The 23896-nt window shown below is 41.5% G+C and overlaps 5 protein-coding genes across 5 annotated transcripts; all 5 read left to right on the top strand.

Annotated features, from left to right (window-relative positions):
• Window positions 1–10547: 10547 nt before the first annotated feature.
• Window positions 10548–11353, top strand: BDW74DRAFT_178579 (C-terminal helicase domain-containing protein; the record flags this gene model as incomplete). The annotated part of the gene is made up of 6 exons (XM_073729239.1): window positions 10548–10570; window positions 10632–10700; window positions 10750–10932; window positions 10985–11132; window positions 11188–11271; window positions 11324–11353. The coding sequence occupies 6 exons, from the start codon at window positions 10548–10550 to the stop codon at window positions 11351–11353; spliced, it is 537 nt and encodes a 178-aa protein (XP_073583739.1).
• A 2266-nt stretch (window positions 11354–13619) lies between these two features.
• On the top strand, window positions 13620–14741 carry BDW74DRAFT_178577 (uncharacterized protein; the record flags this gene model as incomplete). The annotated part of the gene is made up of 3 exons (XM_073729238.1): window positions 13620–14044; window positions 14096–14351; window positions 14427–14741. 3 exons carry the CDS (start codon window positions 13620–13622, stop codon window positions 14739–14741), a joined length of 996 nt encoding a protein of 331 aa, XP_073583738.1.
• Window positions 14742–17093: 2352 nt separating this feature from the next.
• BDW74DRAFT_185452 (FAD-binding oxidoreductase) lies at window positions 17094–18898 on the top strand (the record flags this gene model as incomplete). The annotated part of the gene is made up of 6 exons (XM_073731041.1): window positions 17094–17601; window positions 17664–17725; window positions 17780–17870; window positions 17925–18255; window positions 18308–18507; window positions 18594–18898. 6 exons carry the CDS (start codon window positions 17094–17096, stop codon window positions 18896–18898), a joined length of 1497 nt encoding a protein of 498 aa, XP_073583737.1.
• A 643-nt stretch (window positions 18899–19541) lies between these two features.
• Window positions 19542–20935, top strand: BDW74DRAFT_185450 (uncharacterized protein; the record flags this gene model as incomplete). The annotated part of the gene is made up of 5 exons (XM_073731040.1): window positions 19542–19709; window positions 19781–19846; window positions 19924–20344; window positions 20411–20500; window positions 20572–20935. The coding sequence occupies exons 1-5, from the start codon at window positions 19574–19576 to the stop codon at window positions 20933–20935; spliced, it is 1077 nt and encodes a 358-aa protein (XP_073583736.1). The 5' UTR covers window positions 19542–19573.
• Window positions 20936–21526: 591 nt separating this feature from the next.
• On the top strand, window positions 21527–23440 carry BDW74DRAFT_178574 (cytochrome P450; the record flags this gene model as incomplete). Its single annotated transcript, XM_073729237.1, has 5 exons — window positions 21527–21814; window positions 21878–22003; window positions 22068–22227; window positions 22293–22940; window positions 22995–23440. 5 exons carry the CDS (start codon window positions 21527–21529, stop codon window positions 23438–23440), a joined length of 1668 nt encoding a protein of 555 aa, XP_073583735.1.
• Window positions 23441–23896: the final 456 nt, after the last annotated feature.

Raw genomic sequence — 23896 nt, 5'->3', positions numbered from 1 at the left:
CCTTTATACACGGCCTTAAGAGCTTTTTTAAATTATATTAAGTTTTTATAAATACCCTTTTTTAAAGTATTAGGCCTTGCCCTGCAAGATTATTTATTTTTTTATATATTAAGATTTGTTATAAATTATAAATATATATTATTATTATAGGTGCCTTACTATATTTAATTATTTTTATATATTCCCTTGTACCTTAAGTATAATACTTCCGCAAGTATGGTCTTTATAAAATAAAGGTTATTTTAGTACTATAAACCTTATAAAAACCCTGCTAGGTGTCCTGTACTTCCAGCCCCCCTTTTATTTTATATATTATTTAGGAAGTTTAGTAAAAAGGTTAAAAGATTATAATTTTTATAATAGCACCTGCTGGCTATACTTATTATTACTTGCGGGAGAAATATTAATCCAAGTTATTTTTTTTATATTAGTTTTTAATACTAAAATACCCTCTTGTTCTCTCCCTTCTTTTCCTTTTCTTTTTTTTTAATAACACACTTTAAGAACTCTGTAAGTATGGCTATTCCTTCGCGGATTTTTTATTATTATTTATTTTATATTATTTTTAGGTTATTTTTAAAAGGTCCTTTTAAGTTTTAGCCTTTTTATAATTATGGCTTATAAGGTCTTCCAGGCGCTTATAAATAACATGCTTTAGTATTTTTATTCTTATATTTTTTTACCTTTTATTATATATTTTTTACTTTAAAATTATTATATAGGGTTTTCCTGGCTCTTAGCCACCTGTTAACTTTAATAAGTAAGATTTTATAAGTACTTTTAAGTAATATACTTTAATATTATATTTTTTTACTTTACTTTTATAGCCCTTGCAAGCAGGTAATTATTAACCTTTTTTTAAAGATATAAATAATCTAATTTAATACATTTAATTTTTTTATAATAATATCACTAAGGCTCCTACTTTTTTTTTATGAAAGCGGGCCTTTTAATCTTGTAATTACCTATTTCTTATAAAGGTTCCTTGTTCTTACCCTGCAAAAAGTTATTTAGTTTAAAATTTATATTTACAGGTTTTAGATTAGTACTAGTCTAATCTTGTAACATAAAAAAAAGGCTTAGTTAAAGCTTAGTAACAAGGGACACTAATTTTGCAAGTATTTTTAAAAAGTATGGCTGTTCGCGGACCTTTTGCTTTATTACAGGTGAGTATAATTTAAAAAAGATTTATAAAAAAATAATATTAGTTTAATTTCCCTGTTCTCCTAGCTTTAACCACTGTTCCCTTTAATATTATAGGTACACATAGTCTAATTTATTCTTAACTAGTTTTATGCGTAAAGCCTTACTCCACGTAGTATATAATTTATTTACAGGATTTCCTAACCATTTAAGGAGAGACTTGTGAAGGTTATTTATATTAGGTTTTTTAATATTTTAAACTCCATGCTTTATAAATCTTGTAGTATTAAATTAAAATAAAGTACTATAAAGTTTAAGACCTTTTTTTATAAGAAAAATATTAGTTTTTTTAAAGGCCTAAACTTTTTTTATAAATATATAATAATTTATATAGCTTTTAATACTATACTAATCCTTTTACTAGGTAATCACGAGATAAGAATTTTTTAAAAAGGTATAAAAAAAGAGTTTAATCCTTTTTATATATGCCTGCAAGTGGTCTTATTTGTAATATATTTTTTATAAAGCTATTAAATTATCTTTGCTTATTTTAGTTTTTTTTTATAACCTTGCTTGCTCGCGAAGTTTTTCCAGAAATAATTTCTTAAGTAGCCGTGAAAAGGGTGGCTTCCTCTTATGTAAAGATATAATAATTTTAAAGTTAGATTTTATTAGGCTTTTATAAATAGCTATAAATAAATCTTCTTATAAGGGGTGGACAGGTGCTCCCTGGATAGTTTTATAAGAGATTATTTTTAGTTACCGCGAGGTTAACCGGGTTCATGGTATAGGTGTAAATTGCCTTTTATAAATTAAATGTATTAATAAGTATTAAAATTATAAGGTCCTTGGCCTTAAAAGGGGTTTATAAATAGTATAAAAGGGTATAACATACCTAAAAAATAAAAATAAAAAGGTTTTATAAGTTTTTTTTCTAGAAATTAGCTTTATTATAACATTAATATTAAGAATTAAAACTCTCCCCTTGCGGAGGACAGGTATTGTTTATATACGCTAAGTTAGCTGTGTGTTAACTTAGCCTATCCGCGGAAGATCCTCCGCGGATATCTCTTAAGTTCTTGTGGAAGGGCTATGTACAATGTCATGGGCCTGTCAGATAAAGCCTGCCAATCCGTCTTAAACCGGTGGGATTTAAGGATATTCTGTGCGTAAGAGGAGAAGGTACAAGTCTTAAGGTTAAAGAGCTTATATAAAAGACTAAATAAAAACTAAAAGGTAGGGTAGCTTAGTTTTTAAAAATAATAAATAATAACTAAAACTATTTAATACTGTAAAGATAGTTCTTTAAATATATAACTAAATTAAATTATTATAAAGCGCTTAATATAATATTTATTATATTATATTAAAGCACCTGTTTTATAGCCTTATATTACTAGATATAACTATAGTCTCTTTTTAGTTTAGTATTATATTTTTTAATATAATTAGGCAGAATATCTTATTCTTCTGGTTCTTAATATAATCACTAGTTACATTGTATTATTATAATAAATTTATTAGCTAATATTAGTCCGCGCTAGCCGTGTTCCCTAATAATCCCCCTTTCTTAGGTTCTTTATCCCTAAAGATCCTTTAAGTAATACAGCGCCTTGTAGGTAAGTTTTTATTTTATTACCTATTTTTTTTTATATTATTTAGCTACTAACTTATCATGATAGCTTCTAGCTTAGGTATTTAAAAGCATAACCTTAAGTATTAAATTAAAAAGTATAATTTTATAATAATTACTTCTTATATTTAGTATTTGCAGTTAAATAAATCTTGTGTTAAATTTAAAAACTTAAGTTACTATAATAAGTATATAAGATTATATTAAAAGTGTGTTAACGCAGAACCTTCTTTTTTAGATATAAAATAAAAATATCTTATACAGGTGTAATAAAAGCTTTAGTTAAAAAAATTTAAAATTTAAAAATAAATAAAACTCTTACTTATAAAATCTTATTATTTTAAAAAGTAAGAATAGCTTCTTAACTGTTATGCTGGCAACTTTATATTTTATGAAATAAAAGAAATAAAAAAGCTTAAAAGGCTTAAAGAAAAGAAGCAGAAATAAAAAACAATTAAAAATATAATAAAATAAAGTTAGTTAGCTATTATAGCAAGCAGCGGGGGCTTTTTTATATAAGACTTTCTTAGTAATACCCACGCTGCGGAGGCTTTTACCATGCCTTTATTTAATAACTTTTTTTTTAACCTTAACTATTTTTTAGCTAGAATTCCTAAATCTTTTTAAGGTAATTAAGATGCCTAACTAGTTTTTATAAATTATTTTTTAATAAGTAACCCTTTTAGTAAATAAAGTACTAAATCTAACCCTTGTGTGTTTATTAATCCAGGATTTATTTAACTTTATATTTTTTATTAGTGTTGGTTACTTTATCATGGTTATTTTCTAAATTTAGCATTAGTTTAAGTAATAAGATATAAAACACTGGGTACACTTATATTTATGCTGGTAATAATAGGTAATAATTATTATTAGCAAGTTTCTTTTTAATCTTAAATAGCCTATATTTTATTATATTAAGTTTATTACTTGGTTATTTACTCTTAATATTAAAATTTTTCTTTTTTATTATTTATTATAGGAGATAAATTCTTTCTCCCTTTTTTAAAAGTAGCATGTTCTTACGCTTTTTATTATAATAAAATTTTATTCTTTCCTTAGCCTACTTAATATCTCGCGCAAGTAATTTATATAGTATATTTAAGTGCTTAACTTATATTAAGACTAATTTTAACCTTTCTTTAGCTAGTAATAATATTTATGTTATTCTTAGGTTTCTTCCTAAATTTGTGTAATAAGGCAAAATATTTATTATAGTATTTTTTATATTATTAATAGTAAACTGTGCTATTAGCAGTATTTTAATCTAATTATCCTGATTTTAATTAAGGTAATACTGTAAGTATTACTTAATTAACTATATTATCCTTTTTATTTGTCTGTCTGTTTATTAGTAATTTATAGTTAACATATCTTAACTTATTCCGCATGCTTCTATAATTATTTCCTAAAACTTAAATGTAAATAGCTTGTCTTTATTAAATATAAATCTTTTTAGTAGTCTAGTTTAAATAAATACTTTTTATAGTATTAATAGCACTAGTTTCTCTGCAGTGAGATTCTTTATAACTAGTTTAATAATTATATATTTTATAAGTTTATATATAATAGTAATTATATTAGTATAGGTAAGTCCTATAATAGGATCCTTAAATAGCAGTAGCCCTGTAATAAAATTAACAGTGATACTTTCCCAAGGTCTTATAAAAATATTTAGTATTTATATTTTCCTGTACAGCTGGTGTTAAGATAGCTTATTCTAATTATATTTATTATATTTTATAATATAGTCTTAAACCTATTAATGCATTCTTAAAAAAAAGTATGCTTGTTAAATCTTTTTTATTATTTTCTTAATTCCTTGGTGTTCTTTTAATAATAGGTTATGATATAATTTAATTACTTTCTAAATCATGCTCTAAGGTACCATAATTAATCTATTCTAGAGGAGTAGTTTATTACTTTTTTTTTTATAATAGGCTCTCTAGTTCCATGCTTGGAGTTATTTATTACCCTGTTATTTCTTTTTAAGTTGCACTAAGAACTTGTAATTATTAATTATATATATGGTAGCTAGCTTAATGTCTTAGTTAAATCTAAGAATATTTCTGTCCTTATAAAAAATATTTATCTTAGGGTTCTTAACTTTAACTATGTAATTAGGCCTTTTACTTAGTGTGTCTGCGGTAATATTCTTTTTCCCATTAATATACTTAATTTAAAAGCTATATTACAATAGCTGCTAAGCTTATTTAATTTATTGTTTATTAAGTTTTTTTATTATTATAAAGTATATTAAGTTCTTGTGGTTAGTTTAAATAATAACTTTATGCTTTGCTTTTTAAAGGTAATGTCTTTATTTCTTAAATCCCTTTATAATTACTAACACTTCTTAATTATAAGTGTTATATCTTTACTTAATATTTATTATTTATTATAAAAAGAATATGACTGGTTGTAACTTCCTATTTTTATTTATTTATTTAAGAACTATTTTTATAGCTTTTTTAAATATATTTATTTTTATATAGCACTATAGTTCCAGGTTATAAGGCTATAATATAAGTACTTTCTTAACCTTTTTTTTAATATCCTGCACTACTTTTTCCTGCTTTTATCCCTATTTAAAGGGTTTATTATCTTATAATAGTCTGGTAAATAAGCATATATCACGCGTGTAAGTAAATAAGTATTTTTATATATATTTTAAGAGTCCTAGGAATCCTTTAACTTTTTTTTATTTATTAATATTAAGTAACTTAAGATTTTTTTTACTATTTCTAGCTTAATTTTTTATTCTTTTGGTGTATATTTCATGCCTAGGTATTTAATCTTATTTATATTAAATATATATTTATTAATACTTATTATAAGTCCTGCCTTTATTAATACTTATATAACTTTTTTTATATAAGCATTATATTCTTCCTTGGTCTTTAAGTAAACTATAATATTATTAAAGTAAATAATAATAATTTTATTTATAAACTTTCCTAGTATATAAGTTATATACCTAGTAAATTTAGCTAGTAATTACTTTAGTCTTATAGATATAATAACCTATTTATATAATCCTATATTTATAAAAAATACTATTTTATAAATATCTTTAGCATGCATTTATAAGTTATAGTAACTTTATTAAATATTAAAAACTATTAAAATCACAGCTCCTTATAAAAGATCTTTTTTTTATTTTATATATAGTGCTTAATTAGTGTTATTAATTATTACTTTATTAAGAAGATAATAATTAATAATTAATTATTTATTTTTTACCCATGCGCCTTTCCTATCTTTCTTTGGCACCATTATAGGTCGCGAGGATATATATAATTTTAATTTATAAATATATCCTGCCTTTTTAAACTTATAAATAAACTTTATTTCTGCTTATAGTTCTGCCGGCAATTTTTAGTATTACTATACCTGCGGTAACTTTTCTCCAGGTATTAATAGTATCATAGCTTTATAATAGCTATTATGCTGCAATAATTAATAGTTAGGTTTTATAAATAATTTAATATATTCATGGTATTTCTTTAGGAGTTTTTTAAGTACTCCTGCAAGTTCCTTTTTATACTTTTTTTTAGCTTTAGTCATATAGCCTCTTATTATATTCTATTTTTTATTAATCCTAAGTTATGTGTTACCTTTTATTACTTGTCTTTACCTTGCTTTTCTAGAGCTTTCCCTAATGCTTTTTTAGTAACTTAGATTTATATTTTTATTAATATTTTTTTTATATTTAACTAAGTATTATTAACTAGCACTTTTCTAGTTATCTAGTTAATATCCAGGTTTTATTAAGTAAGCTATATTATCCTAATAACTGCATTGTAGAATTCTTAAGGCGTGGTTAGCATAATTTTAAATATAATATTTTTAATATATTTACTGCTTTTTATTAATATGCTATTAGTTATAAGCTTAGGTCCTTAGTATATTAACTTACCTTTAAATCTAAAGATTTTTTGGTATTCCCCTGTAAGCTTAATTGCTAACTGGTGTGTTTTAATAAATTCTTTACTAATAAATTACTTAAAATACCCTGAGTTTAGTAAGATCCTTGCATGCTTTTTATTTAACTATGCTGTAATAATAATTAATGCGTTATTCTTAATCGCGAAGAGTGTAACTTCTTTTTAATACTAATAGTAATACTGTTTTTATGCTTTAGCTTATCTTGTTGGTTAGAACTGGCCTGTTTTTTGGTGAAATATGCAATATAAAATATTATAATTATAGTAATTAAGTTTTGCATGATTTAGGTGTCCTGCTTTTATTTCTGCATAATTATAGTCATGGTTGCCTAAAGGGCAATTATAGTTAGGTTATGTAATAATTTTTAGTGCCTGTGGTTTTTAATAATATAATTTCTTAATTTTCCGGTGCTATAAATACTTATTATTATAATATTTTATCTAGTTAATGTCTTAGTATGCCTTCTTACTTAACTTAGGATAGTGTCTGCAAGAATCATCTTTTATGTGACCTAAGACTTTACTGCATAGGCTTATTCCTTATTCTTTTAATACTTGCTTATATTCTTCCGCGAATTTAATGTTGACTTGCCCGTGAGCGGGGTAATCTAAGAATATCTATTATCCATCATATTTTAATATGTGATCCTGCCATGTGTGGCTAGATTCTTCCCAGCATACTACTCGTGCTGGTTTGCAGTTACAAGGTTTATCTCCTTTAGTATTATTACTAAACAGGGTTTATATGTTTCTTAAGTCTTATAGTGATTTATAGCTATTTATTACTAGTTTAAACTATTAAAGGTATATAAAACTCTTCCTTTAAATTTAAAGGGATTTTATTACTTACTTGCAAGTAATCTTCTTTTTGTTTTCCAAGAGGCTTATCCTTAAGTAATTTATATTTACTTAATATTATACTTAGCCTTTCTTTAAGACCCGTGCAGCATCCTGCTTGTTTTTCTAACATATTATTAATAATAATATTAACTTTTTTATTTTTTTTAATCTTAAGTTTTTATATATTATTATTAATACTTTTAAGTATTTTTTTTATTAATCTTCTTAAGGTCTTTTATATTCTGCTGGACCTTTTTTTATACTTAGCTAATTTATTTAATTAATTTATTTATAAATTGTACTAATTCTTTTATTATTTCATAATATTTTTAAGGATATCTTCCTCAGTGATATTTAGGAAGTTGGGTTTGGTTATTACATAGGTAATGTATATTTATAAATTATAGGTGGCCGGTTTATAATTTTGGCGCTTTACTTAACAATATTTCTTAATATACCTGGTTTTTTAATATTTAAAGTATTTTCCTTAAAATTACTTTCTTGTCTTGCCATCCTTCTGTTCTCCAGTGGTAATAGCAGTATTTATTTTTATATTTTTATTTTTATTATATTATAGGTTTTATTTATTTTATCCTATTTTATATATATTATTTTACTATTCCTTATATTAATATTTATCCTATTATATTTTTATTCGTGACGCTGCTTTAATAAGTTTATTAAGAGTATTTAGTAAATTATTAAGCATAGTTAATTAATCATTAGTCTTGCTTTTAAGTCCCCTATAATATTTTAATATAAGGGTTAACTTATTCCAGGTTAAGTTTAAGGTAATTTAGTAAAACTTCACAGTATACTTACTAATAAGTTATTTACCTTGGTATAATATGTTTATCTTACCTTAGGCGGTTTATTTAAGGTTTAAGTTATTAAATATCTTAAAAATTTAGGCTTTAAACTTTTTATAATCCCTAAAAATCTTTTTAGTTATTAGCTTTTTGTTTTTTGCAACCTGCTCCTAAAAGTCATGCATGTATGGTTTAAACTAGTTAAATGCAGGTCCCTTAAGGTACATGCCTGTAAATATAACTTTATTATATTTATTAGCTTTACTAAGATTGTTAATATAAATATGCATATTTATTAATATTAAATAACTCTGTAGGGATAATTTCTTATTTTTAAAGGGCTTTACCTGGTTAACTTTAAGTTCTTTAAAACTTTTTAATATATAGATCTTATTAGCTATTATAGTAATTACTTTTTTTATATGCTTAAGCTCCTAAGTAGGGGTAGGGCGGGCTATAGTAGCCTGCCATGCCTAAGGAGTTTAAGTGCCCATAATAATAGTAATATTTTTAAATCTTTTATGCTAAGGGTTTGTTATTATTAGATAAAGCCTGCTAATTTGTTTTAAACCAGTGGGATTTAAGGATATTTTATGCGCAAGAGTAAAAGGTACAAGTCTTAAGGTTAAAAAGCTTATATAAAAAACTAAATAAAAATTAAAAGGTAGGATAGCTTGGTTTTTAAAGATAATAAATAATAATTAAAACTATTTAATACTGTAAAGACAGTCCCTTTAAATATATATTATTTAATAAATTAATTATAGCATTCCGCTTTAATAAGTATATCTAGTTAAATTTATTATATTACTTTGCTTTGTTTAATATAATAGCCAAGAAGTTATTATATTAATACTACTATATTACTATAATTAGTGCGGATAATCCATGGCTCCGGTTCCTGACGTGACAGCCCGTCACATCGTGTTAGTAAGGCAGATCTATTGGCTGACAGCAGTCCGCGCTGGCCGCGTTCCCTGACATGGTCAAGCTCGGAGCTGTCTACTGGACTGTCAAAGGTTGGGGCGACGCTCGTTATCGTACCATCAGAAAGTAAGTATTGAAACAGGGTGCTCGCAGTATTTCCAGTTCGCAAGGCCCCTCTGATGCTCATTCCCCGTTCGTTAGCTATCATTAATTAAAGGAAGCGGGAGATCAAGAGGTGCGCGTCCTATTCTGGTTCTGTATTTGCAGCGCTGATAACATCGCAGCCACCTTGCTGCGCACTCCATACAGACTTTAAAATACCATGTATTAAACCGAACACAGAGTAGTGATAATTTCGCGGGATATGAAATCGTGATCTCAACTTACGCCACTGTCTCTGCTGAATTTCGGGCCGGCGCCAGTCGTCTTCATGCTGTCCAGTGGTTTCGCATAGTGCTTGACGAAGGTACCGTTCACTGGATGGTTGTCAGTCGCGCTACTATAAGCTAACTATTTACACATCTCAGCTCATAATATCCGGAATCCGAGCTTAGCCCAGTTTAGAGGAGTTGCCACGTTGCCCGCCCAGCTGAGATGGTGTCTCACTGGCACCCCCATTCAAAACTCTTTGTAAGACCTTGGCAGCTTGGTACGATTCTTGCGAATCTCGCAGCTCGATACCAATGCCAGCTTCCGGCAGCACATTACGACGCCGGTCGAAAAGGGCCAGGCAATCGGCTATACCAACCTCAAAGTCCTGCTACGGTCAATTTGTCTACGACGCACCAAGGAATTGCTGCAACTCCCAGAGCCCAAGATAACCATGCAAGTACTCGAACTATCCCTGGATGAAAAGTCCGAGCACTCTCGCCTTGTTGAAGAAGTCAATGTGACTGTTGAAACTGCTGTGTCGGAAGGCAGAGCAGCTGATGCACGTCGCGCGGTCTTTAAAATGATTCTCAAACTGAGGCTTCTTTGCGCCCTTGGCACGTTTCATTGCGCCTAAGAAGCCTTGCAAGACGATGCTAGTTCCCAAGAGGACAGGCTTGCGCTATTACAGCAATCCGACGAGGCGAAATGTGCAATGTGCTCCTGCGATATTCTGTCCATCGACGATCCCACCCATCAGGACTATGGTGTTTTTACTCAATGTCATCACCTACTATGCGTCGATTGCTTCGGCCAATATAATGAGACTCGAGCAACACCTGCTACCAAGAATCCCCCCCCTAAGCGGTCCAGGAAACAGCAATGTCCGATATGCGGGAAAAGCGGTACAAAGGCGAAAGCAAACCCGCGAGACCGATTTACACGATCCGCCGCAGACATCGCCAGCCTCGGCCACTCATCAAAGCTTTCCTGCTTGATTAATGACATATCAACGCAGCGCCAGACCGAAAGAATGTGAGCGATAAGCTAAATCAACCGTGTACATACCACGCTAACCAAGCAGCATCGTTTTTTCGTCTTGGACGAGAACGCTACACATTGTGGCGTGCCTTCTTGAGAGTCGGGGTATTCCAGTCTTGCAGATTAATGGCTCCGTGCTGTCCAGACAGCGAGATAAGATCATTGCGTCTTTCGAGAAGGCCCAGAACAATGTGCTGCTGATGACTCTAGGCACCGGCGCTGTTGGGTATTGCTCTTAGCTATTCTTTTCGCTTACGGGTTGCTAACGCAGCAAGCAGGCTAAACCTAACAATTGCAGACCGAGTACACATCATTGAGCCGCAATGGAACCTGTCCATCGAGGAGCAGGCTATAGGTTGCGTGCTTCGACTGAGGCAGCGGAAGACTGTCTATGTGACGCGGTATATCGTGAAAGATAGCATTGAGGTACGACAAATGGCCTTAGCTCGTCTTTATCATCAATGCTAAATTCAGTGGCTAGTACGTTCGGGATAAGCAACTACGGAAACTGAAACTCGCCGAGGTTGGCTGGAGCGGACAGAGCAAAGAGATGCAGAAAACGCTCGTATGTACTTGAACTGTCTGAATGGCTGCATAGCGACTAACTACCTGCCCAGGACTTATTGTCTACTGTCGGACAGCAATAAGAAAATATGTTACTTATCAAGGAGGACATCAACGCTAACGCCATGAGACCGCGCAGCCTTGAAGCCCATCTACATAAGATATCGGCTCTACCCAACCGATCTAATAGGCCTTTTTTGCCTCGAAAGAGAACAGTTGCATCGGGCCAAAGTGACCCAAAAGATACTAGATAGTTTGCAGATACCTACAAACCGAGAGCGACGGAAACAAGGGCGATAAGAGTCAACGAGAACGACAGAGATGCGCTCCTTGGCCCAGCATAAGCGCCGCTTCCAAAAGGCTCCTGGCGCGGCTCTCCGTCACGCTGGAATGTCTTCATACAAGTGAATTGCACTTCCGGATCAGCGTTGGTGCTATTTTCCTTCTCGTTTCGTCCGTCGTCTGGGTATAGAATGGTCATTACAGGGGTAAAGCCCCCGCGGCCGCCAAAGATGGGACTGTAAAACTCGGTTGTGCTCTCGTCATCGGGCGTGTTCACGAAGTAGAAAAGGCGCATATCCGCCATTCTGTACAGATTCCAGTCACTCTGCGGCTGGACTGGACGACATTGGTCGCTTCCTAGTCTTTCGTCGCTCGCAGTGTTGGCGTTCCCGTCGGGCAGGGACCCGCCGGTGACGTTCATGAGATTGGCAATCCACGAGCTTTGGCCGCAGGTGTATTCGTTACCGCGGAGTTGGTTATTGACGTGTTGTGTGAGACGAGAGCATCGGTCGCTAGAATCAGGCTCAGAGGTGCTGTTCAATGTGTTGTTCAAATCATCCCTGAAGTTTCGGATGATCTCGATGATAGCCGACTGGCACGAGACGTCCAGGACACCGGTGCAGGATGTCGTGTTCTGGAAGCTTTTGTCCCTGGCATTAGAGTTGGAGTTCGAATCTTTAGTCTTCGCTTTATTCTTAGTTGAACTCCATTGCAACGGAAATGTCTGACCCTGATACTGTATCATGAGCGCGCAGCTAGTCGGATAGTCCTCTTCCTGAAGCCCAGGGTCGACTCCAACGAAGAGCGACTGGTCCGAGTACTTATAGCCCTTATAGATGAACCCGGTGAAACCGTTTGCACCGTACCTGTTAATCAGTGTAAGGGAGAGGTTTCCGGCAGACGTGTTCACAGCGTTCGCAGCCATGCCCACGCCGACTTCTGGCCATAATGTTTCACCGAGGGCGCAGATGCTCCCATTTGGAGGTTCGCAGGAAAGAGCTTGGCAGGAGGAGACCTCGACGACGGGGTTCTGGGAGTTGGGAAATGCAATCTGGTCCTGTGCGGCTACAAATCCGATCAATGAGACAGCCAGGAATTGTTGAAGGGTTTGCATGGTGATGGGAATTGAAGTAATTTGAAAACAAGATGTTGATCCAGATTGTATCTGCTCACGCGCAAGCAGGAATCGCGCAGCAGTCTTAAATATCTCTCAACGCATCCTCGTCACTCACATCGCGCAGCTCGGTTATGTGGTCGCGGACCAATTGCTCGTGCATAGCCCCTTGACACGATGGCCGCCAAAAGTATCGTGACTTGGCTGATGTCAAAAAAGAGATCCATCGCTCAGGGTCCGACTTGGGGATGTCATGCCAAGGTCGACTTCCAAGTTATGGCTCAGACAACTTGCTTGTCCTTGCACGAACCTACTGGGGTCCGGCAACCTTCCGATGTAACGCCATGCAGGGTTAGATCCGCCACCCGCCAATTAGTGTCGGGATAGCGCCACATGGACCCTTTCAAGGAGACACCTCATCTCGCTCTACTCCACAAGGATCGTATGGTTTCTCTCGGCTACCGCCGGATCCTCTATGTTTCTCGTATAGCTGCAGGGGCTTGGAGGTATAAACAGGATTATGCAAGGCCGCCTACATATATCACAGCCCCATCAACCATGGCATTCATCAACTTCTGCTCGGCCAAGAAGCTATAAGGACATTGTTGGATATCTGAACGCTTTCATTGTCCACGCTCGACAGAGTTGGGGTTCCTGGGTTCTATCCATTGTGGCCAGACTTTGTATAGGAGGAGCCTCAGCGAGTATCATGGCGTATTTCACGAGTCATGACATTTTCCACGAGCTAATGCTGATGAGGGTGAGCAGGAAGGCAAATTTCCACCACTATGGACGTCGAGCTGACTCCTTCATCCCATCGCAGAACATAAATAGCCGTCCATCGCACCTCCTCGAAGACATGTTCAAACTCGCAGACTCCCACAGTCAAGCAAAAGCAGTTCTCCATCGTTCACAGATTTCCCACCGTCCCTGCAGTATTGTGCTCACTCATCATGGCCGCCTCACTCATCATATCTGTCATTGGGACCCTCATCACCACTGTCTCCTTTATCGACAGCAACATGCCTGAGCACCCAGAGCAGGCCAAGATTGAGTATGTCATTGCCAACGACGGTGCCAACGGCGACCTCTCCAATGCAGGCGGAGATTTGCCGGACATCCGTCTCTTCGACGAAACCGCCGAGTTCCTCGCCGGGACTTACGACCCCGGAAGCTGCGACGAGGGGTACACAATCTGTACCACAGACATCGACACCCAAGAGGCGCCGACCTACACCCTTTTTACGGCCAACAACGATGCTATATGTATAGCTTGGGCTGGCCTGGCCTGGGCCGGTGGACAGAGAAAGTACGGGTTCCACCCTGGAAACTGGGCGTACTCCTGTGACGCGTATACTGACTACAACAATGGTTACTGGTATGTCGAGTGAGGCCTTGACTCGCTGGACTTATTTTAAACAGCAAACAGGTATTATGCTGGCCAGGCGGTCCCCGGTCTCGACACCGTCGACGACGTCAAATGCGCCTGGCTTGACGCAGACGGAGACATCCCCATCACAGCCTTTCAGGTCCACTGGCCCGAGTTCGACGGCGACGAAGCCAACATGGAGAACCTCGACTACTACTGTCAAGAGAAACCCCCGGTCGAATACTACGACACCGAGGATCCAAGCACCATCTGGTATTGGCCCCAGACCGCCGCCTTCAGCGACGACAACTCATCCGTTGCCCTCGCCTCTGAGCCCATCGACCCAGAACTAGACTCATAGGTGAAACGTGCTCACACTGGTTCCACTCAGAAGCGCCGCCTCCCGAAGCGGTTCGAGAATGACCCCCGCATCATTAAGAGTCACTTCGCCAAGCACATGGCCAGCGAGCTCTGCGACCAGGCCAAGAGCGCCGCTGGGCAAAGCTTTTTTTCCTACGAGGAGAAGCTGTTCTGCTACATGCCTACCAAGACTCTCTTCCCCTTTTGTGAGACTGTTGAGAGTGGGTCCTGCTGGTCTGATGAGGAGACTAAGGCTGTTGTTAAAGGCCCCGCGGATGCCGCTGGAATCGCGTCCACCGTTCCGGACCTCAGCCATATTACTGAGACTATTGTCTGGGGGCAATGAGGGGATTCATCTATTCCTGGCTCAACTAGCCGATGCGAGGAGGCTGAGAGAGGTTTCCTTGGGAGCTAGCGCGCCTCGTCGCCAAGCCATGACTCGCCCCAATCATGCCCTCACTCTACCATATTGCTATTGATCCTTATCTCTTCTGTCCCTAATCTATGTGATATTACTTTGTCGGGTCATCCCCTGTTCAGTCTACTCGGCTGGGTACCCACCGGATTCATCTTCAGGCCAAAGTATGTTGTATTGAGTATCCATATACTATCAAGTTGGATTCGGATCACTGAGGATCCATTCATCTTTCCTTCTTTCTCAGAATAAAGCTCCTGCTTCGTAGTGTACTTAGGGCTAGCATCTGCCGCCCATCTTCCCGGGCCGATGGAGCCAGGCCGCAACTCCACCTGGTCGTTGTATCCCAATGACGTGGATGAAAGCCTCTACCATAGAGTCTAGCGAGCCTCGTAAACCTTGATGTAACAGAGTATCGTACTATTCTCGGATCTATGGGGTTCACCATATCTACCGTTGCTCGCTCCCCGGCTGCCGCGTCTACCCCGACACTGATTATGCACACTCTCGATGACATGGGTTAGAAATAGAATATTATATATAAGAAAACAAGACGACATGAACACAGGCTCACCCTGCCACCCTGGGCCCATCCTGTCCCTTTTCAGATAGAGATCTTGAAGCACGTAGTACCAGGGCATTTTACTCCTCAAAGCACAGAGCCCTTGGTGGCCATCTTAGTACGCGCTGGAATTACCGGTCCCACAGCAGCATTGAGCCCAACGTAAGCAATCCAGCCACGATGTGCTCATCCTCGAGCGAGTATACCAAAACTCCGACATCGGCAACAGAATCGAAAGGGCGCCCAACGTCACGAGGATCCTTGGCTCGCCTAAGTGTATTACAGGAGTTCATGGCGAAATTGAGTATTCTAGAACGGAACTCGTTGCGCAGACCAATAGCGGAGGTAGTCAAAGTTAGGGCCCTGGGTGTGCGCTATAAAAAATGCGTCAGAGGGGCAAGATGATCCCGGTAAAGACAACCCGGCGAGAAGAGATACGGCTTTTCACGGCTGGGTGTTTGCAGATATGGTATGGTTCGCCCAAGAACGTGCAGACGATGCTTTCTTCCGCGAGATATTAGGGTACCCTACCTACCTAGGTAGGACGAGGGGTTCTAGCCCCACGTTGCCAGTTGCCGTGACGTCCCAATGGACGATTATAGTCTTTCGAGGAAGTTCGAGGCTGTGAGATGCGAACTTCCCACGCGGTACTACCCTACACCTGTCAAAACAGCTGCGACTTTCCCAGTATCACTCGGCCAGGCTGACGGTCATGGATCACGGAAGGATTGCATCAAGCCGTGAGCTGGAGCCGCTAAACAATCCCATCAATCCTCCATTAGCGTTTTGGATCTCAAGGAATGAGCTAAGTAAAAGATGGTAGAAACAGCGCAGGCCACGCCGCAATCTCGTCAATTGTGCTTGTAACGTAGCCGTATCTTAGATAGCCAGCCAGTATCGTCGATCCTAGGCGGGGTAAAGCAGAAGGAGAATAGTAGCACAAGCCATGCAGAGCCGCACAGCCATCAGCAAATTGCCCCCTGCAATACATGTAGAGCATCACAGCTGCTGTTCTGTGCTTAGGAAAATACCCCGCTTGCAGTGTTCCACGAGTGTCTCGGATTCTGGATCTCCGACTATCACGGACTCATGCCTGGGATGCCCCTTGACCAGTTCCGGGGGGTCGGTCGTACAAGAATGTCGTGGAGCCAGCTAAGAGGCATTATTTAATCGACACGAGTAGCAGTGACTAAGCGGCTGAGGCCGGGGGGCAAGGCGATGTGGCCGAGACCACAATGGAAGGCTGAGGCTGAACATTGCGAAGGTGCCCAAGGATGAAAGAAAGTGGAGGCTGAGGTTGCACCAACGCTGGTGATCTGTTCGGCCATGCCTGCTCCGGCGGACCCGAGCGTAGGTCGTTGCTCTTTGGTCTTTGTGTTTGCTTTGCTTTTCTTTGTGCAGTTTTCTGGAGTCTGGTGATCGGCAAGGGAAGTGGACTTGGTGGGCATACCCAGGTAGGTAGGTAGGTAACATCCAGGGGCGGGTATCAACATTACCTGTATTTGTATTTGTGGTATGGGGAGAAAAGAAACAGAGACAGAGAGAAAAGTCGTGAAAGATAAAGAGGAGAGCAAACTTGCATTGTTTCTGTTTCTGCCCGGTCTCCGCCCGCACCTTCTTTATCCTTCACCTTCAGCCTCACCAACACCGACACCAACAACAAAACCATCAACCAACTCATCGTCGCCATCTTTCATATCCCTCTAGAGAAGCTGACAACTATGGCATCCGTCGCTCTCGACCAGCTAAGAGCTCTCTTTGCCAGTAATCCGGAAAAAGTGGTGACCCTTCCATCCACCGACGAAAACAAAACCAAGACCGATGAATCTGAATCCTCACCCGCCAACGCCTATCAAGCCGCCGTGACCACTGCCTGGTCGCAGACCTGTTGGACCGCCGCAGCCGGGTACATCTACCTCAACACCGTGGAGGAACTGACCTCAGCGCTGGCGATTATCCGCAACACCAACACCAAGTTCGCCGTGCGCACCACGGGCCACAACCCGAACGCCGGATTTAGCAGCGCTGGCGAGGAAGCCCTTGTCCTGGACATTGGGCAGTTCAAGTCTAGGGAGCTGATCCCGGCAACTGATGGCGTTAGCAGTGCCATTGCGCGCGTCGGGGCGGGGAATACATGGGGCGAGGTGTATGCTTGGCTGGAGGAGCAGGGGCTGTCGGCTATTGGTGGGAGAGATCAGCAGGTGGGATTGGGAGGGTTTCTTTTAGGAGGTTTGTGTTTCCAACGTTCTGCGTGACAAGGGGTGAAGATAGGTCACTGACTATGGTTTTAGGGGGTATGGGGGCCTTGCCTAATCTGTACGGACTTGGGAGTGACGGGGTGAAGAATTTTGAGGTCAGTACAAAACTATCATGATGATAGGGATTTCTAGCTTACTGAGTTTTCCAGGTCCTGCTCGCCGATGGCAAACTCATCAATGCGAACGCGAACGAGAATCCCGCCCTTTACCGTGCCCTGAAGGGGGGTGGCTCCAACTTTGGTATGTCCTTGTCTTCTGGCCACCAAAAATGCCTCTAACATGATGTTGATCCAGGCATTGTGACGCGCTTCGACCTGGAAACCCACCCTCTCATTAAAGTCCAATACACCATCAACCTCTACAACCTGGAGGACCACTCGGCAATCAACCAGGCCACCATGGACGTCCAGGAGGCGATGGAGTCTGATCCCAAGATTGGACTCTTCACCAACTTCAATAATGGCTATGTCGCGGTGGGCTTGCTGTACGGCGATCACCCGGCCGAGCCGCCCAAGGCCTTCGCGCCCTTCCACAACCTCAAGCTGGTGTCAACGGTGACCCCGACTACGAACGGCACGCTCTTATCCCTGGCAAAAGTGATGGGCCATGCGCAGACGCCGCAGAAGTGAGTTACCCTGAGAAAATAGAGTGGTGTCACTAACATTTGCGCGATACAGGCGGTGCATCTGCACAGCTACCACACGGATTTCGCATGATCTCTACGAAGAAGTGAACAAGGTCTGGGTTGAGGTCTGCAAAACCCTTCCTCCAGATGCCGTCCTGCACTACACCATCCAGCCATTTGGAAAGGCCGGTGTTCACGCGGGCAAAGACCGCGGAGAGAATATCATGGGGCTTGCGAGCGTCCCGCAGACTTGTAAGTTTACCACTACCCCCTCTACTTTGTATTTACACAATACGCAAAGACGCAGTTGAGCTAATTTGATATCTACGCACCGACAGGGTGGGTATTCACCTGCGAGTGGACCACGCCCAAGGACGGCAGCGACAGTGACAATGCGGCAGCGGATGCGGCGGCGCAAAAAGCCGTGGCCACCATGGCCAAAACCGTGCATTTCCTGGCCTCGGCCAAGGGCGTACTCCTGGACTACAAGTGCATGAGCTTTGCGACCGCCTCGCAGAAGACGCTGGGCAGCTATGGGGCTGAGAATGTGCAGCGCATGCGGGAGGCAGCGGCCACGTATGACCCCGAGGGCGTTTTCCAGAACCTGCAGAATGGCGGGTTCCTTCTTCACAACAATGTCTAGATTCCTGCTCTGCTTACTCTTGAGGTTCCTCTCAAAGTTACCCTAGTGAGCGGGGAAGGAGGGGGCGTTCCTTGGGTAGCAGTGTGAAGAATCTTTTGCTTTTTCTGTGCCACTTACCTACCGTACGCTAGGTATAGTTCGAGGCTCTACTCTGTGCTAATGCGTTCATCGACCAATTGACTTTATGCAACCCTCGCTCACTTTATGCGGATGCATAGGTTGTCTTCAAAAATACTGCGTAAGCCTAGCTGCATTGACAATATGTTTGCCAAATGTCCCCTCCTTACCCCCCTTGCAAGAGAGAATCTGCACCTTGGGGAGGGATCAAGGCTCCGATAGCATAAATTCCGAGTGGCCTGTCGCCGTCCTCGCGTCTCCAATCACAGATGCATGTCTTGAGAGCAGAACTGCTTTCCAACACATCATCGAACTAGGGTATGCCCGGACGATCTTCCATCCTCCCATAACGCCCTGCAATACTCTGGTCCGTGCAATTCGGGCCAAACTATACTAGGCCACACTTACACCGAACGCTGCCAGGAATGGTATATCCGCCGCCCTTAAGGTTCCCTGTCAGCGCTTCAGCAACCCAGCGGAGAATTTACTTACCCTACATGACCTTCGCTATCTCCTATCAGCCTCTCACCAGTTCTGACCCTACCCTGCGGTCTCCGTATGTCGTCCGGAAGTACCCTGTCGCTCGACGCCTACCTGGCGGCCGGGATACCTCTGATAGTCCTCTGCGCGGGCTTCGTGGGTCTGCGCTGCTGGATGAACTTTAGGGTGTATAGGAGGTTTCTTGTTGCGGATTGTATGTTCTTGCCCTTCAAAGCGAGGCAAGAGATGAGCAGAGAAGGAGCAAGATGCTAATGACCAGACTAGACCTCTCGATCCTCGGATGGGCGTTTGTGACGATAGCCTTTGCAATGAACCATGTTATCATCCAGAGTACATCTATCTGCCCCCAAGGAAACCCTCTATCGAACGTACCCATCCTGATAGAGACTGACAATATATATATCCAGAATTCATCAACCCCTCCAACCCCAACTCTCTCCCCTGGCTCAACCGCATGGCCATCGTAATAACCATCATCGTCGCCCTCGAGCTCTTCACCACAAAAGTCCCCATCCTGCTCGTCTACATCCAGCTCTTCCGCGTCCACGCTTGGCTAACTTACACCTGCTACGCGTGCATCGTCTTCTCGGGCCTCGCATACACCTGCTTCATGGCGCCGACGTTCATCAAATGTCCCGGGCCTGCGGAGACCGTGGCGGCGTTGCAAAGGTGTACGGCCGGCACGACGCTTACCGGTGCCATGTCGGCGTTTGTGGCGCTCGCCCAGGACGTGGTTATTTTTGGCTTGCCGATGCCGATTGTGAGGAGTCTGCAGATGCCGCGTGCGAAGAAGGTCGTTGTGGGGGCGGTGTTCTTTTCGGGGGTTCTGTATGTCCATTTTCTCCCTGCGGCACTCTCTGGCTGGTTTTTATGACAATTGGTTTGTGGTGGCAGTGGGATCGCGGCATCCATCGCTTCGCTGTACTTCAAGTGGCGCGCGTACAAGGGGATGGTCTCGGATACCCTGGCGACGATGCTCTGCGCGTAAGTTCACCATACCTTCTATCGAGTCTTGTCTATCCCCCGTTTCAAAGTCCAAGAAGTGACTAGGGCAGCGTCATCGAAGGCACAATCGCCATCATGATCGGCTGCGCCCCAGCCATGAAGCAGTTCTGGAGTAAGATCGTGATCCCGGGCCACTCGCGGTTGTGCTCGTCTGCGTCGAGGTCCTCTTCAGCGCGAACTACAGGACTTGGGGCTGGAGTTGGGGGCCGGTATAGTTATACGTCGTCGGCGTCGTCGCCGCAACCTGGACGGTCTCGCACCCTCAATCCGTGCCGCATGTACTCTAAGAAGGGGAGTCCCGGAATAATGGAGTCTGATGTTGAGGTCGACATGAGACCGTTGCGGCCGACGGGATTAGGGATGGGGGAGGGAATTCAGACGTCGACAACATTTGAGGTTGTTTCTGTTCATTGAAAGCGGGAATGCAGTATATATAGGCATGTGGGTATCGGCATCGCTATTCCTGGCGTTATTGGAAGCTTACCATACGTAATACATGGATCTAGATCTTGGTTATACATAATGGTCTGAAGAAACAGGAAGCCTTGGTGGATTATGTTTGATTCGTATCTCTGCTTGTACTGCCAGCCACGATAACTCTCGGTTCTGACTGGCCTGCGTATCATGATACTATTTGGATAGTAATTAGCGTAAGCCAAGGTGTTGGGAAAATAGAGAATGGAGGTGAAGAAGGCACGGAGGGGGTCGGAGGAGGGGAAGAGAGGGCTTGACTGCAAGAGCCTCACGCTTCCCAATTCGTTTTTCGTTGCAATTTTCCTGTCAATTCTACAGGTGACACGGGCACCAAGCAAGTGCATGAAACGTAATACAAATACTAGTATCGTGTTACATATAGTATGGTAGGGATGAAGAAAATATACGTCCAGGTACCCTGTGGTGAGAGCTTGCTCCAGTTGCTTATAACAGTTTTCCAGCCGTCCTTTCCTTCCTTCAGCTTTCCCTTCTGCTGCCTAAGTCTTTCCACCTCCCAGAGTTCTTAACATAATGAATTTCAACGTTGATAGTGTCCTCTCCTTCCGTTCTCCGCATCTACTTTCCCTCCTTGACTCTGATAATCCGGTCCTACGTACCCTAACCCTCCCACAATCATGCATCCTCATCCTCATCCTCCTCGGTCTCTTCATTTTGACTTCATACTCCTTCTCCCGTCGCAAGAGAAACCCTTTACTGCCGCTCGTATTTGGCTATCGCTTCTTTTTCGAGCCGACTTTCCTCCTGAAGGCTCGGTTTATCCTGGGCGCACAGGATATCGTCCACAATGCGTACACCACAGTAAGAAACCCCAGATAAAACACTTTATACCCTCCAAAGTCTGACGTATATGAACTGGGATAGATGAAAGACCACCCGTTCGTTGTCCGGCGGTGGGACGTGGATTTCCTGGTCCTGCCGATGCGATATCTCGACGAGATCCGCCTGATTGCTCAATCCAAGCTCAGTAGCAAGGGAGCTCATACTGGGGTGAGCTTGAGGCTACTATTTCTTCCCTTCTTTGGATCTTGTATGTTGATCATCATCACAATAGAACCTCGCCCCCGAGTACACCTCGATGCAGTTCCTCTACCACTCCAACCTGCACATCGACGTGCTCAAGAAGAAGCTCACCCCGAACCTATATCCCTACGTCGACAAGGCCAAGGAGGAAATGGTGTACGGGTGGGAGCGCGATCTGCCGCATACTGATGGTCCGTACAACCCTCACTATTAAAGAAACTCTATCCATTTGTTGACTACATTCCTTTGTGTCTAGATTGGACCCCCATTCCCATCGAGCACCACCTCCGCAAGCTTGTCGCCCGCATGACCGCAAAGGTCTTCATGGGGTCCCCGACCTGCCGCGACCCCGAGTGGCTGCGCATCTCCGTCGACTTCTCCGTCGACCTCTTCACAACCGCCTTCACCATCAAGATGTTCCCGCCGTGGCTGTACGGCGTCGTGGCCCGCCTGATTCCCGCGCGCTACCGCACCCTGCGCCAATTGGAAACAGGCCGGCGCATTGTCGGCGAGCTCATGGCGCGGCACCGCGCTGCACAAGAAAAGCGAAGGCGCGGAGAATACGTCGATGAAGAAGAAGACCAGGATACGCTGCTGAACTGGATGCTGGACAACGGCACGCCTGCCGAGGTCGAGGTACGCGAGATGGCCGCTCGGCAGTGTGTCTTGACGCTGGCGAGTATCCATACCACGGCCTCGACCATTTCCAATATACTGTTTGACCTCTGCACGTACCCAGAGTGGTTTGTTGAATTGAGGGCGGAAGTTCTGGACGTCGCTGCAGAGTTGGGCGGACCGCCTGGGCAGGAGGATCCGCCTGTCAGTGCGAGAGAGTGGTGTGTCCGGTTGAACAAGCTGGATAGTTTCTTTGTCGAGAGCCAGAGGCATAGTCCTGTTATTATCCGTGTGTTCCCTTCTTAGTGTAGAAGGAAACGAGAAGCTAACAATGTGCCCGAAGTCAACCCCCAACGACTCGCCTACACAGATATAACCCTCCAGGACAGCACGTTTATCCCACAAGGCACACGGCTGGCCTTCGCAAACTACGAGGCCGCCATGGACGCATGCACAGTTCCCGATGCAGCAACCTTCGACCCCATGCGGAGCTACCGCAAACGCCTTTCGCACCCCTCCCAGCGCGACAAGCACAAGGCCGGCATGACGGCACCGGGCAATCTCACCTTCGGATACGGGAATCAAGCCTGTGCGGGGCGGCAGTTTGCCGTCGCGGAGATCAAGCTGATTGTGGCAAGGTTGCTGTATGATTTCGAGTTTGAGTTTGGGGATGACCAGAAGAGGCGTGGAAGGCCGCGGACTATGCATGTCAATGAGAATTGTTTTACGGATCAGGGGGTTAGGTTGAGGATTAGGAGGAGGGGAGATCTGGGGAAGAAACTTTTCTGACGATCCTTGAGGGTGGGATGTCGATAATGACTTGATGACATCAGGGACTGCGCTTCTGATGCCCTGATTTAGGGTTTTCTTAGGTACCTTGGATTCGATCACTGGGGGCGGGGTAAAGTAGTTTATTAGCCTAAGTAGCTTGAATGAGATTCTTTTGCTATCTCTCAGATATCTGCAGCTTTCCCGTTACCAAGTACCTTATTGGCCTGGAGATCGGGGCATTGGCCTGGCATGGATAGAGTTGCGGCTCGCAGCCTTCCGCCCTGTCATCCATAGAACCAGCTCGGGAGTAAATTGTCGATGACGGCCCTAACCAGTAATCACAATCAGATCGCGCCATCCCGCCGTGCCGGGCCAGAATTTACCTCTGCTACCTAGTGGGTTCGAGCTCGGGCTCATGGTGCAAAATAGTCTGTAGTCACTAACGGAGCCTGTGCTTCCAGAGTTGGATTCAAG

The sequence above is a fragment of the Aspergillus multicolor genome, assembly GCF_047715735.1.
Source record: "Aspergillus multicolor strain CBS 133.54 unplaced genomic scaffold BDW74scaffold_13, whole genome shotgun sequence".
NCBI lineage: Eukaryota > Fungi > Ascomycota > Eurotiomycetes > Eurotiales > Aspergillaceae > Aspergillus > Aspergillus multicolor.
Note: the sequence above shows the minus strand (reverse complement) of the source record. Positions and strands in the feature narration are given on the sequence as shown.